Source organism: Pseudophryne corroboree, chromosome 9 (assembly GCF_028390025.1).
Source record: "Pseudophryne corroboree isolate aPseCor3 chromosome 9, aPseCor3.hap2, whole genome shotgun sequence".
Classification (NCBI taxonomy): domain Eukaryota; kingdom Metazoa; phylum Chordata; class Amphibia; order Anura; family Myobatrachidae; genus Pseudophryne; species Pseudophryne corroboree.
This window is the reverse complement of record NC_086452.1, coordinates 355,040,879-355,056,408: the sequence shown is the minus strand read 5'-3', so window position 1 is coordinate 355,056,408 and position 15,530 is coordinate 355,040,879. Positions and strand designations below refer to the sequence as shown.

The window sequence follows — 15,530 nt, the reverse complement described above, 5'->3', positions numbered from 1 at the left end:
AATCCGATATCCAAAATACTTCTGGTCCCAAGCATTTTGAATAAGGGATACTCAACCTGTACCTGGTAATGTCATTTGGACTATCAAATGCTCCAGCCGTCTTCCAGGATTTAATCAACAAGGTTCTCAGGGAATTCCTGGGTCATTTTGTTGTCGTTTATTTAGAGGATATCCTCATTTACTCCAAGTCCTTTCCGGGAACATCGTGAGCAAGTGAAAATGGTTGTTCAGAAACTGCGTGAGCGCAAGTTATACGCAAAAATTGGAGAAGTGCGAATTTGAAGTGGGAGAGGTAGCCATTTAAGCTATATCATTTTGTCTAGAGGGTTTTCTATGGACCCGAAGAAGGTTCAGGCGATACTTGAGTGGTCTCATCCTTCTAATCTCAAAGCTGTTCAGCGGTTTCTTCGATTCTCTAACTATTATAGACGCTTCATTCGCTCCTTTTCTACCATTGTCGCTCCCAAAGTGGAGCTTACTAAGAAGGTAGCGGATGTTCAGCATTGGTCACCACAGGCAGTGCTGGCCTTCGAGAGGCTCAAGAAGATGTTTACATCTGCACCAGTTTTTCGTCATCCTAACCCAAATTTGCCGTTCTTAATGGAGGTGGATGCTTCGAATGTTGGTGCAGGTGCAGTGCTTTCACAGAGAGAGCCTGGGGACCGGAAGGTTCATCCTTGCCCCTTCCTTTCCCGGAAGTTCTCTTCGGCTGAGAGGAATTATGATATTGGCAACAGGGAACTCTCAGCTATCAAATGTGTCTCTGAAGATTGGCACCACTGGTTGGAGGGAGCGCGACACATTATAACAGTTTTCACCGACCACAAAAACCTTGCTTACATTGGTTACAGAGGCTAAACCCACAATAGGTTTGTTGGGCCTTGTTCTTTACCAGGTTTAAGTTTGTGATCACTTTCAGACCAGGATCCAAGAATACTAAGGCTGATGCTCTATTCTGCAGCTTTCTGCCGGTTCAAGATTCTAAGGGCTGTTTCACACACAGCGTTTTTGGCCGGATGGCAAAAAGCCGGACTAACTTGGTCCGGCTTTTTATCATCCGGCAGAGTCTTTCACACACAACGGCTTTGAGCCGTGTGTAATGCTGTGCGCATGCGCAGCAGCAGACACGACTTGAAAAAAACCCGTTGTGTGTGAAAGCTCCCATTCACACACACGGTTCACTGCATACAAAGACGGCACGGCCCGTGGATATTTCCGGCTGCAACCCGGCAGCCGTGCCGGGGACGTGCCGTGTGAAAGCACCCTACACTTTATATTATTAATTACAATACCCAAAAGCCGCCGCGTGTGTAATAGCTCTAAGGAGTCTGATTCACCTACAGTGCCGACTTCTATCATTGCGGGTTTAACACAGGATTTGGCCACTTGTGTATTATCCGTGCAAGCTCAAGCTCCTGCAGGAACCCCATTGGGTTGTTTATTCATTCCCAAGGTTTATCGTAAAGCCGTGTTATTGCAATTCCATTCTGCCAAAACTTCTGGACATCTTGGGGTTGCTAAAACGCTGGAACAGCTGACACGAGCTGTGTGGTGGCCTTCCATGGCCCAGGATGTCTGGCAGTTCGTGCTTTCTTGCGAGACCTGTCCCCAGAATAAACACCCCGCAAGGCCCCCATGGGTTACCTGCTTCCACTATCCATTCCGTGTGAGTCATGGACTCACATTGCCATTGATTTTAATGTGGATCTCCCTCCCTCTTCCCAGAATACCACCATCTGGGTTACTATTGATTGATTTAGTAAGATGGCTCATTTTGTGTCTTTGCAGAAATTAACCTCAGCTAAAGAACTAGCTAACCTGTTCATTCATCATATTTTCAAGCTCCATGTCCTGCCCTAGGATATAGTGTCTAATAGAGGGTCCCAGTTCATTACGGAGTTTTGGAAATCATTCTGCTCAAGCTTGGGGATGCAAGTCAGTCTCTCTTCCGGTTACCATGCTCAAGTCGAATGGATAGATGAAACGAGTCATCCAGTCTCTGGAACCGTATTTGCTGTGTTTTATTTCTAGATGCCATAATAACTGCTCAGCCTTTGCCTGAGTTTGCCTATAATAATGCATGTCATTCTGCATCTAAAGTTTCACCTTTCTTTTGTGTACTCGATCATCACCCTAAAGCTAATGCGTTTGAACTGGTTCACGATGTTCCATCTTCTTCCAAGTTGGTGACTAGGCGGAGAGATATTTGGAGGAGAGCAAGTCGGGCATTGCAGATGGCTTCTTTGAGGTCTAAAAGAAAGTTTGATAAGAGCAGAATACCGTGTGCATTTAAGACTGGAGACTTGGTCTGGTTGTCGACTTGGAATATTAAGCGGCGGCAGGAATCTCAGAAGTTAGGACCAAAGTTTGTTGGGCCTTTTCGAATTATTGGACAGGTGAACCCGGTGGCCTTCCGTTTACAATTACCCAGGTTGTTAAGAATTAAAGTTTTTCATTGTTCTCTCCTCAAGCCTGTCTTCCGTTTTTTTCCAGTTTTAGGGTGGGTTGTTCTCAGAGACCTCATCCAGTGTTAGTCCAAGGCCAGGTGGAGTTTGTGGTAGAAAAGATTTTGGACTCTGAGTCCGTAGACAACTGAAATTTCTAGTACATTGAAAGGGGTACGGACCAGAGGAAAGATCCTGGGTCTGGGATAATACTTTTCATGCTCCCAGATTGAAGAAAGCCTTCTTTAAAGAATTCCCCTGGAAGCTGGGATGTAAGGGTTCGGTGAACCCTTCTCAAGGGGGTGTACTGTCACAAGCCGCTGCAGCCCATGACTTCCACAGCGTCTGATCGTTGCTAAGTGACCAGACGCTTGTAACTTCCGCTCCCCCGCCGCCGCTTCATTGGTAACCAGGGATGCTTGTAGCTCCCCGGCCGATTAGCAACGACCAGATGCTTGTAACTTCCGCTCCCTGGCCGCCGCTTCCTTGGTGACTGGGGATGCTTGTAGCCTCCTGGCCGCCAGCTCCCTAGCAACCAGGGATGCCGGTGAAAGGGAATTTGTGCCGTTCCTGTGAACGTGCAGTGGGGCAGCTGCACACAGTTTTTAATTCGGGGAGGCTTGGCTGTGCCTGGTAACCTATTGGTTATGCCTCCTTTTATATTCTGTTCCTGCCTCCCGTTCCTTGCTGGTCATAGCCTCTGATCGCAGCAGGAGCCCTTGTCGCAAGGAGCCACAGTCCCTTGATTTCTCCAGCTAGTTCATCAGTACTCGAACCCCAGATAGTGTTCCTATGTCCAGCCATATTTCTGCACCGTTGTCTACCGAGCTGCACCTTGTATTTTACTCTAAGCTCTCGTTTATATATTTCTGCTTTACGCTTCTATTGCTCCTCCCAGTCCAGAGGCAGCCCCCCAGAGTTGGGGGTTATTTCTGTTACCTCCTTTGTCTCACCCCCCCCACAGTTTGGTCACTCCCTTTCCTTTCGTACCTCAATTCCAGCCTCATCTCTACTGTTTGCCTTCTCTTAGCCCTGCCCAGCTCTGCTCTGTAGTGTATTAACTAGGAGACAGATGATTTTGTGACTGTGCTAGTTACTGTCATCTTGTTAAAGGGTCTAAATCACACATTGTTTAAAAAGAAATCTGTTAGTAAATGTGGAATTTAGATTCTGAAATACAATTAGACTAAGCAGAGATTAAACATCGACCAAAAATCATCACAGATCGATTTTTACTAAATATACCCCTAAATCCCACATTTATTAACAGATGCTTTTTGACATATATTTTTTAAAAGGATGTCAAAACTCATCTGTTAGTAACTGTGTGATTTAGACCCTGAACCCAAAAAAATTATCAAAAAACAATCAACATCGACTTTTAGTAAATATACCCCCTGTTGTCAGGTTCAAATCATTTTCCCATTTGGATTCATACTATATTGTTTCACATTAACAGAATGCAGCAAACTATACCTTTAAAAAATAATATTTTTTATAATAGGGGCAATAAAAATGATATGCTGCTTCAAAGAAGATCAGATGTGTTAGTAAAGTTTTCATTTAGGGAAGTTTGAATTAAGTCACATACTTCAGGCATCCAAATAGTATCAGCTGGGATACTCCGCCAGGTCCAGGTGTTAAGGATATCCATGGTTGAGTCTAGTTGGTTAAATCAGATTGGCTGAGTTACTAATCAAATAACCTTTGCCAAGTATGGATATCCTTAAAACCTGAACTGTAATGGCCGATTTTGGGAAATTCTGCTCTGAGAGATATTAGTGAATGCCATGTGGCACATTTATAACATAATGGGGCAGATGTATTAAGCCTGTAGAAGTGATAAAGCAGTGATAATGAAGAGATAGATGGAAGGTGATATTTCTGCATCTGGGCCTACCACTCACAATTTGTGCCATGCACATGGAGTATGCACAGGAATGACCTGGACGAGGAATAGGTTTCTTGGTAAAATATATATTTTTACTGAAACCATCCTTCTGAACCCTTAAATCATCTGCCGTCACCATGACTACAAATCCAATTCTATTTTAGCAAAATGTTTCCATATATTGAAGGCTATATAGATACCCAAAATATGGATTGTGATGATTTTTCAGTTAAACTTATAATGTTGGGCTTAAATTTACATTTTGTCTGAGTTTTTCAACCCAGCTCATGTAAAATGAGGAGGACCTCACCTGTTCTTGAAAAAGTCTTGCCAGGTGAGCGCAGTCTGTGGATTTGATGTACTCTACTACATCAGTGATGCTCCAGTCCAGTGGGCTTCCATTCAGGGTCAGGGGTTCCCTCAATTCAATACGGATATCCTGCAAGTTAGCACTAAATGTGTTACAATCCTTACGCATAAAGGTTCTTGTAATGTCTTGAAAGAAACACTGCCTTATAAGGCTGGGTACACATCACGTCGACATGGATCGTGGCTGATGTAACAATAAATTGGTCACGATACACAGAGAATGATATAGCGAGCGACCGCGCTATATTGTTCAGTGGGCATTGGCCACCGGATCGTCACATCCGATTTGCAGAACGTTAGATGTGACGACCCCGATGTTGGTGGGTGGGAGCACGCAATCACGGGTACATACCATATCATCTGACGTGTACCCAGTCTAAGACAGATACTTGCAAATAAGTAAACCAATTCCATGTTTTTAGAAAAACATACGAGTACTGAGTCTTATATAACTTACTCTTTAACATCTTAAAAGCAGGGGCATAGCGAGGATGGAGCTGATGCTCCAGATACCTCCTCCGGCCAGGGGCGCTGTTCACGTTGCATTGGTTTTTGTTTCCCCACAGCCACTCCTGGCCACCGTGGACCATTTTCCTCGGCTCTATCCCTCCTCCTCCTGCCCTGTTGGACCTACCTATAGATTGTAAGGTTGCGAGCAGGGCCTTCCTACCTCTATATCGGTCTGTTTTTACCCAGTTTTGTTCTATTACTGTTATTCTAATTGTAAAGCGCAACGGAATATGCTGCGTTATATAAGAAACTGTTAATAAATAAATAATAAATAAATATCCCTGGCTCTGTTCCTCCTCCCTTCTGCTGTTCTGCCTTCCCCTGGTTACATCCCTCCTTCTGATCCATCCCACCTCTCATCTGCTGCATCCTACCTCCCCCTGCCAGGTCTCTGACTGGACGTCACCCTCCAGGATTACAGCTGCATGCACCACAGGCAGCAGTTGGACTGGTGACTGGAGAGGAGAACAGAATGGACAGAATCAATGTCAATACTGTGAAGCGGCTCTGTTTGGCTGGCTGGTGCCAGCGGGACCCCAGTAGAGATGTGTGCATGGTAAGTGTTTGCAGTGATCCCCCATCAGTGGGTTCATGTGACTGTAGTGGATACAAAGTCGGGGTGGACTGGGGTAAGCGTACCCAGTAAAGGAGGGGTGTCTGTCAAGTGGGCATACCACAGTGGAGGTAAGAGTAGGCTGCAGCACATAATGGAGGATGGGGTGTAAGTGTGTCTGGCATGGGCAGAGCTATATTGTGTGCAAGGGATGCTGTTGCTATGCGGGCCCAAGACCCAGCTCATATAGTTGTCTACCAAGTTCTCAAAATTGGCTGCTGAGAAATTGGCTTTCCGCTCCTTCATGAATCGCACTCACCATAACAAAGTATGGTGATGCGATTCAGCCACAGAGCATGGAGGCCGCTGGAGAAGTCAGAGACTTCGCCACGGTCACATGCTCCATGAATAGCATAAAGCAGAGAAAAGCCATTTTTTCCGCATAACAGGGCTTTTCTCTGCTTTATGAATAGACCCCTAAAGCTCCACACTGATATGATCCATCACCCGCACTCCTGTTCCACGCTCACAGACACTTTGCAAATACAATGTGGCATAATATGAACTGATGACACAGACTGTGTAGTATAATGAGCACTAGGGCACTACTATGAGGCATAAAATGAAAATGTTGCTGTGGGGCCCACATAGTTCTGGCAAAAACTGTGTGGGGGGGGAGTGGTCAAGTGGGTAGTGGGGGATGGGGGTGTTCAGTAAGTTAAATATTTCAAATTTGACAACCAGACCGTTCATTATACTGTAGTTGCTTGAATTCTACTATACTAATGCACTTCTAAGTCCTACCAACTTTTAATAGTCACGCACCCTCGGAAGACTGGTGGTGGGTTGCCAATAGCTAGTGCTTGCTCCAGGCACCTTGGCTCCACAAACATACAGTACCTGCTTGCAACTCTGATGACCATCTAGGTACTTTTTATTATTAACTTTTTCAAAGGTTTTTTTTCACATTTCTCTGGAACATGATCCCCTTTAGAGAAACATCAACCCTGTCATTGCGATTTCGCTCTGTAATACCTTAGCTGTAAGAAGTTTGTCACCATCTATGAACCATGGCTTCCTTTTCTTTTCATAAGTCAGCGATTGTTCGCTACGGGTAGGTGAGGCTGACGAGGATCCTTTTCCTGAAATTTCTGACCCCTCATGATGTCCTTGGACACTTTCTTCGCTGGGGGAATCGTCGTCTTCCTCATCTTCCTCTTCGCAGCTTCCCTGCAGAAGAACATAAATCATCAATATTTTAATGTGGATGGAATGCAGAGATGATCTCATTTAATTTAGGTGTTGAAAATGACCTGAACTATCACAATTATAGTCCATCAAGGCATATGTTACACCCACATGATGGCCATTTCCTCAGCAGCTCAGAAATAGCATTAGATTTACATTACTTAAACATAAAAAATAATAAAATAGTAATATATAGTTGTCTCCACATACACCTCTATTCAAATCACACCAAATAGTCTGTTTGGCACGTCATGGGCCTAGTGACTTAGCCGCACCATGCAACTTTTTCTTTAAATGTCTTAATCTCCTACTTTTAGTCTTAATTATTTTGTATCACTAGAAAATGAACGGGTCTATTCATTGGGTGGTCTTCAGTATGCCGACTGTCGGGATCCCGGCGCACAGTATACCGGTGCCGGAATCCCGACAGCCGGCATACCAACACTTTTTCTCCCTCGTGGGGGTCCACGACCCCCCTGGAGGGAAAATAAAATAACATGGCGAGTGTAGAGCGCCACCGTGCCCGCAGTGTGGCGAGCGCAGCGAGCCCGCAAGGGGCTCATTTGCGCTCGCCACGCTGTCGGTATGCCGGCAGTCGGGCTCCCTGCGCCAGTATGCTGGTCGCCGAGAGCCCGGCCACCGGCATACCATACTACACCCTATTCAATTACTGTCGGATTTGTAAAAAAGTCGGAAAAACTGCACTTTCGACTTTTTTAGGTTGAATTTGGATACGACATATTCAATTATAGTGCAGTTTTTCCACCTTTTTTAAAAATCTGACCTGTCGGAAAACATGTGGATTGTTGGATTAGCCGCAGATCCACGTGTTTTTTCGGATTTGCGGGTGATTCCGACACTTTTTTGGCCCGTTTTCGAAAAGGTCAGTCTGACTTTAAAAAAAAAGTCGGATCAGCATTGTCGAAAATGGGCAAAACCTGTTGGAAATGCCCGCTAATTGAATACTAACCTGTCGCATCCTCTTCGTCGGAGAGGACCCGACAGGCATTGAATAGACCCCTAAGACAAAATTCAGGAAAAAGCAAGCTCAGGAATTACTACCAGTGGCTGTATATCTAAGTCACGCCAGCTGTCTTGTGCCATATGGTGCAATAAGTATAAGTGTATGGGGACACATGTAGCTGTAACTGGCTGCTGTCACTGGTCACACTACCTGTCATAGCCACTGAGCTACATGGGATGCAGGAGGAATGCGATCACAGGATTACCAATCGCATGCCTTCATATCAATACTATAGAAGTGACTGTACTGGGTAGGTCAACAATGGGAACTGCCCCTACCAAGTGATATACCACCCTGCTGTACCACCCCACACTATGGGGGTGACCGCCCCTCCCCCAACTACTGCCTTTCACTAAGGATGTAACCCCCCAGCAGTTGCCATGGGAACAGCTCCAGGTACTGAGACAGGCGGGCAGAAGGTACTAGGGCAGTGAGCAGACACAATACATAAGCAGGCAGAGCTCTGGGTGCCAGCGGGGGGCAGCAGGACACTGCCACTGTCACAGACACACAGGACCAGAGGGGAGAGGATGGAAGAGCCAGCCGTGCCAATTTTGCATTTTCTCTATTGATAAAAATAAACTTAACACGTCTATATTTGAAAGCATTTTGCTTTACAGCATTTATTCCACACCTGCCTAAACTTTTGTACAGTAATGTATATATGCACACACACAGATTTTTTTTTATTCCTATTCTTAAGCGGAGTACACACTAGACGATGTGTGTGACAGCTACATTGGCAGGGGAGCAGGCATTGGCAAGTACATACAAACTTGCTGATACCGGCAGTGATGGCTGGGCCATGCACATCGTTCACAATATCATTTAATGTGTACCCAGCTTACGACTAAACAACGTCACAGAATAGTGCAAACTGCCCTACTAGCAATAAAAATCAAATAAAAAATACCTGGGGGCTTCCTACAGGTGTGTTATCCACAGAGTTGGATGAGCGCTTCTTCTTGTGGACAAAGAAATGTTTCCTCCTTTTCCTCTTCTTAGCAGGTTTCTTCAGAGCAGCCTCTATGCTGCGTAATATGCCAGTTGGGTTACTAAGGTTCCGCCCTCTACGCTTTCCATAATAGTGGGCTATAAAATACAGAGAAATATAATGCAGTTTCATTAACCATCATACTCTATGGCCAGCATGTGGGGAAAAAATAAAAAAAAATAGGAATTTAATACCTACCGGTAACTCCTTTTCTCGTAGTCCGTAGAGGATACTGGGAAATGTAGTTACCATGGGGTATAGATCAGGTGCATTGGAGCCTGGCACTTTAAGAAATCAATAGTGTGTGCTGGCTCCTCCCCTCTATGCCCCTCCTGCAGACTCAGTCTAGGAAAACTGTGCCCGTGGAGACTAACATACTTTGAGAGAATGATACATACATAAACAGCGGTGAGGCAACGAACCAACACACAACAACAAAGAGGTAGCAGTGCTACCCAAACTGAAGGATAGCAATGCCAACCAGAAAAAGAAACAGGGACAGCAACAGCAGACCCAACCAAGAAACTTACAACCAGGTAAGCAAGAAAACGATGCACTGAGGCGGGCGCCCAGTATCCCCTACGGACTATGAGAAAAGGAATTACCGGTAGGTATTAAATTCCTATTTTGTCTAATGTCCTAGGGGATACTGGGAAACGTAGTTACCATGGGGAAGTCCCAAAGCTCCCAGAACGAGTGGGAGAGTGCAGAGACTCCTGCAAAACCGCCTGACCAAACTGAAGGTCATCACCATCAGAAGGTATTCGAACCTATAGAACTTCACAAATGTGTTTGAACCAGATCAAGTAGCAGCTCGGAACAACTGTAAAGCTGAGACGCCCCGGGCAGCCACCCAGGAAGAACCCACTGACCTTGTGGAGTGGCCCTGAATAGAAGTCGTCAAAGGCAATGCCGTAGAAGAATAGACCTGTTGAATCGTCAACCTGAGCCATCGAGCAATGGACTGCTTAGAAGCAGGGCATCCAATTTTGGTAACGTCATAAAGGACAACTTAGACTTCCTGTGACAAGCTGTCCTCTTGACATAAATCCTCAAAGCTCTGACCATGTCCAAGGACTTGGAGCAATCGATGTGTCAGACAGTACTGGTACCACTATCAGTTGATTAATGTGAAAAGCCAAAACCACTTTCGGCAAAAACTGTGGGCGAGTTCTGAGCTCCACCCTATCCTCGTGAAAAATCAAATAAGGGCTCTTACAGGTTAAGGCCCCCAATTCTGACACACGCCTTGCTGAGGCCAAGGCCAGTAACATGACAGTCTTTCAAGTAAGATATTTCAAGTCCACCCTGTATAACAGTTCAAACCAGTCCAGCTGGAGAAAGGTCAGAACCACATTGAGATCCCACGGAGCCGTGGGAGGGACAAAGGGCGGTTGGATGCGAAGAACACCCTTCAGGAATGTTTGTACCTCCGGAAGTACAGCCAACTGTTTCTGGAAGAAGATGGAGAGAGAGCTGAGATCTGAGCCTTGATAGAGCCCAAGCGTAGGCCCATACCCACGCCTGCTTGCAGGAAAAGCAGAAAACGGCCAAGTTGAAAATCCACAGTAGAATATTTTGTACCCTCACACCAAGAAACCTATTTCTTCCAGATACGGTGGTAATGTTTAGACTTGACCACCTTACAGGCTTGGACCATAGTCGAAATAACCTTTGATGGAAGACCTTTCCCGACTAGAATCTCCCTCTCAACTTCCAAGCTGTCAAACGTAGCCGCAGTAAGTCTGGATAGACGAACGGCCCTTGTCGAAGAAGATCCTTCAGAAGTGGCAAAAGCCAAGGCTCTTCCAGAGACAAGGCCAGAAGGTCTGTATACCATGCCCGCTGAGGCCAATCTGGGGCAATCAGAATTGCTTGAACGTTTTCCCTTTCACTACTGCAGCCTGTGGATCCCTCATTTTGAAACAGTAACGATGGAGCTTCTTGTTGAGGCGAGAAGCCATCAGGTCTGTGGACAGCCCCACCAGTGAACTAGCTGTTGAAACACCTGAGGGTGAAGGCCCCATTCCCCCGGATGGAGGTCGTGTCTGCTGCGGAAGTCCGCTTCCCAACTGTCCACGCCTGGAATGAATATGGCTGAGATGGCCCTTGCGTTGGCTTCCGCCCAGAGGAGTATCCGTGGCACCTCTTGCATTGCGGCCCTGCTTTTTGTTCCTCCCTGTCGGTTTATGTACGCCACTGTCGTGGCACTGTCCGACTTTACCTGAATGGCCTGGTTTCGGGAAAGATAGGAGGCCTGCAGAAGAGCATTGTAAATTGTCCTGAGTTACAGAACATTTATCGGGAGTGCAGATTCCTGAATTGACCACTTTCCCGGGAACTGAGCCCCCAGGGTCACTGCCCCTCAACCTCAGAGGCTGGCATCCATCGTCAGTATAGTCCAAGATTGGGTACTGAAACTCCGACCCTCCACAAGGTTGGAGTTTCAGTACCCAATCTTGAACTCTGGTGCATGTGTAGGTGAGACCCTGACCACTTGTCCATCAGATCTAGCTGGAATGGATGGGCATGGAACCTGCCGTATTGGAATGCCTCGTAGAAGGCCATCATCTTTCCCTGTAGGCAGATGCAAAAGTGAACAGAGATCCTGCGAGGTGTGAGCACCGAGCAGACCATAGCCTGGAGTGTCAATGCCTTATCCATGGGGAGGAACACCTTCTGAGACACTGTGTCCAGTATAATTCCTAGGAACTGAATCCTTTGTGATGGTTCCAGGTGAGATTTCTGGAAGTTTAGGATCCAACCATGATCCTTAAGAAGGCGAGTAGCCAAGTTGATGCTGTTCAGCAGACTCTCCATGGACACCGCCTTTATCAGGAGATTGTCCAAGTATGGAACTATGTTGACTCCCAACATGCGGTGTTTCATCATCATCTCCGCCATGACTTTTGTTAATACCATTGAGGCTGTGGAGAGACCAAAGGGTAAGGCCTGAAACTGGAAGCGCATCTTACATAAGCTTGATGAGGGAGCCATATCGGGATGTGTAGATACGCATCCTTGGCATCCAGGGACACCAAGAATTCCCCTTCCTCCAGGCCAGAGACCACCGCCCTTAGGGATTCCATCTTTTAACTTGAACACACGTAGGTACGGGTTCAGAGATTTGAGGTTCAAGATCGGTCGTACCGAATCGTCTGGCTTTGGTACCACAAATAGACTGTAATAAAATCCCCTGTTGAGCAACAGAGAAGGCACTGGAACAATAACCTTTGTTTGTAGTAGTTTTTGAATGGCGTCTTGCAAGGTAACTCTTGCTACAGGTGAAGCTGGACTTGAAGAATCTGGGAGGAGGTAGTGCTTGAAATTACAATTGGTACCCCTGGAATATGAGGTCCCTCACCCAAGGGTCCCGGCAGAAGTTCACCCACTCGTGGGTGAAATGTTGAAGATGAGCATCCACCTGAAAGTCTCCCTGCAGCTGGGGCCAACCGTCACACGGAGGGCTTAGTGGATGAGGATCCAGAGGTCTGGTCCAGAGATCCAGCAGCCGCTGGTTTGCGGGACTTACCTCTATTTTCCCTAGCTGCATTTGAGGCACCTCTGGCTCTGCCTCTAAATCTGCCCACATGAAAGGACTGCAGAGAGGGCCCAGGATAGGGACGTCTAGCAGGAGGCACAGCCGACGGCAGATAGGTAGACTTCCCCGCCGTCGCTTGAGAAATTCACTTGTTCACTTCTTCCTTGAACAAGGCATCCCCTGTATAAGGAAGATTTTCCACATATTTCTTTGAATCACCATCCGCTGACCATTGTCGCAGCCACAGAGCCCTGCGAGGCGAGACCTCCATTGCTGTGGCACGGGAACTGATGAGGCCTATTTCTTTGATCGCCTAACTCATAAAATTTGCAGCATCCTGGATATGATGCAGTAGAGTCAGGATCTCATCCTGAGGTAGAGTGTCAAACCCCTCTTTTATATTATCAGACCATTTCACCAGGGCCCTCGTAAGCCAACTGAAAGCAATAGTGGGCCTCTGTGCTACGCCCACTGCTGTATATATTGATTTGAGTGTAGTCCCAATTTTACGGTCCTTTGAGAGAGATAGCCCCAGGTACAGGCAGCACAATCTTATGTGACAGCCTGGACACTGAAGTATCCACACACGGGAGGTTATCCCATAATTTCCTACCCTCAGGTGGGAAAGGAAAAGAATTTAGCAACCGTTTACCTGTTGGAAATTTTTTGTCAGGATTGACCTACGCCTCTTTAAAGAGTGAGTTTAATTCCTTAGATATAGAGAAGGTGGCAGAAGATTTTGGTTTTATATTAAAAAACAATTCTTCCTCAGGTTTTGTCTCCTTATCTGGTATGCTGAGGACTTCCCTAATAGAATAGATTAGAGCCTCCACACCCTGAGACAGAGTATTGTTACCCACCATTCCACCTCCCCTTCATTTATATCAGAGTCAGATTGGAGTACATGTGGCAGTGTGCGTTTATGGGAGACCAGCAGGGGTAGACTGAGGAGCCTGCCTGTGGGCAGCAGCCTTGATCAAAAAATCATCCACAGGGTCTGCCTTTCCTGTCTGGCAGTAGCCAACTCTGTATTTATATTATTAGTCATTCCTTTAAATGATTCTAACCACTCTGGTTCCTGAACGCTACTACCCTTGAAGGTAGAGAACACTGGGTACATAGGAGAGATCCCCCTGCTGAAGGGGAAAACTTAGTGTTCCCAGACATTCTGATTTAACAGAAACACACAGAGTTCAGTGAAATAAGTTATTTCAATAACACAGTTCAGTGAAAACACAGGAGAAATAACACAGTAAACCCCAGACAGCGTGAATGGAGTGACACAGAGAGGAATGAGACCAGCACACAATTTACTTCAGCCAAAGCAGTGCTCTGCTAGGAACAATTCCAGAGCCTTATTAAGGCAGAATTTGTAAAATAGTCTAAATGCTCCCCCCCCCCCTTTAAAACCCCTTGGTACCAGTATAATTGGTGATCCAGTAGGTTTTGTGGAGGAGCAGCACTTGCATGCAGCCTGGCAGTCAGCAGCAGCAGGAAATGGTGCCATTCAGCCACTGATCCCGCTCTCCGGGAAGCTCCACCCCCTCACTGGCGCACGGTCCCTCTATGTTTATACTGGCTTTAGTCAGTGTAAAAAGGAGTTTAATAACCCCTTTAAGTCAGCGCCAGTGTGGGTGTCTCAGCGGGCACCTCAGCCCACAGCCAGGTGTCCACCGCCCTGTATGCCGCCATTTTCATAAGGGACCCGCTAACCGGGACCCTGGTGGCTGTACTCACCTCACCGCATCTTCGGCATTGGTTAGGTGTGGCGGCATGCCGCCGGCGTGTGCGCATACCCTGGGGGCATGTGAAACAGCGCCTCAGGAGCTTATTGTCCTGTCAGCGGGGATTACGAACTATTAATCATATAGAACGTTGGTTCGGTAACCCCCCTAAGTTCCACGATGCAGGCAGACTGGTGCCAGCCAGTACTGCCTGAAAGAAAAAAAAAATTTCTGAAGAAAATTCTCTGGAACTCCAGAGAATGCACGCGGCTCCTTGGGCATATTTTTCTAAACGGAGTCTGCAGGTGGGGCATAGAGGTGAGGAGTCAACACACACTATTACTTTCTTAAAGTGCCAGGCTTCAATGGACCCGATCTATACCTCATGGTAACATTTCCCAGTATCCCCTAGGACAGAGGTGGAGAAACGTTTTTCTGCTAAGGGCCATTTGGATTTTTTCAACATCATCCGCAGGCCATTTTTAAACACCTCCCTCCGACCAATGCGCGTGCTCTTCTTAGAAAGTGGGCGTGGCCTTACACAATGCACACATTAGTGCTCCTTACACATAATGGCCACAGTAATAGCTGCTCACACATACTGCCCCCAGTAATTCCAGTTACACATTACGCCCCAGTATAGTGCCAATTACACATAATGCCTACTATAGTGCCATTTACACATAATGCCCCAGTATAGTACCAATTACACATAATGCCCCAGTATTGTGCCATTTACACCTAATGCCCCAGTACAGTGCCAGTTACACATAATGCCCCAGTATAATGCCAGCAGGGCACTCACCACCGCTGCAGGACAGGCCCCATCCAGACACTACTGGTTCAGGTCCTGGGTCCGCTCTGCACTGCAGCACAGGAGATCTCTCTCCAAAGCTGCCTCACAGCACTGCCTTCGGAGCAGTCTCCTATGCACTGCATCATGGGAGATGGTTTTTTTTACACTGTATACAGTGCACAGTGTGAGATAACTACATCTCCCATGATGCCATGTGCGGTGGACAGCTCTACTCTGCAGATCCCTTGGCTGGGCAAAATGCTTCTCTGGGCCGTATAAGGCCCACAGGCTGGAGGTTCCCCACCCCTGCCGTATGACGTCAGAGACACTACAGTATTTGTTTCTTCATTCTACAAAATAAAATGCTAGCCAATCTCCAAGGGAAGTGATAACACAAAATAAACTCAAATTATAAAATAATTATTTTGTCTTCTAC

General features: G+C 46.5%; 1 protein-coding gene across 5 annotated transcripts in view; it reads right to left on the bottom strand.

The window, feature by feature from the left end:
• The window catches only part of SFMBT1 (Scm like with four mbt domains 1), a 355,522-nt gene that overhangs the window by 4,560 nt on the left and 335,432 nt on the right, over positions 1–15,530 (bottom strand). For all 5 annotated transcript variants that reach the window (XM_063940693.1, XM_063940695.1, XM_063940694.1 and 2 more), the window contains exons 18-20: positions 8,953–9,131; positions 6,803–6,997; positions 4,646–4,774 (exon numbers count right to left, since the gene is read on the bottom strand). In XM_063940693.1, the coding sequence (XP_063796763.1) occupies positions 4,646–4,774; positions 6,803–6,997; positions 8,953–9,131 (503 nt within the window). The remainder of the gene's footprint in view (positions 1–4,645; positions 4,775–6,802; positions 6,998–8,952; positions 9,132–15,530) is intronic.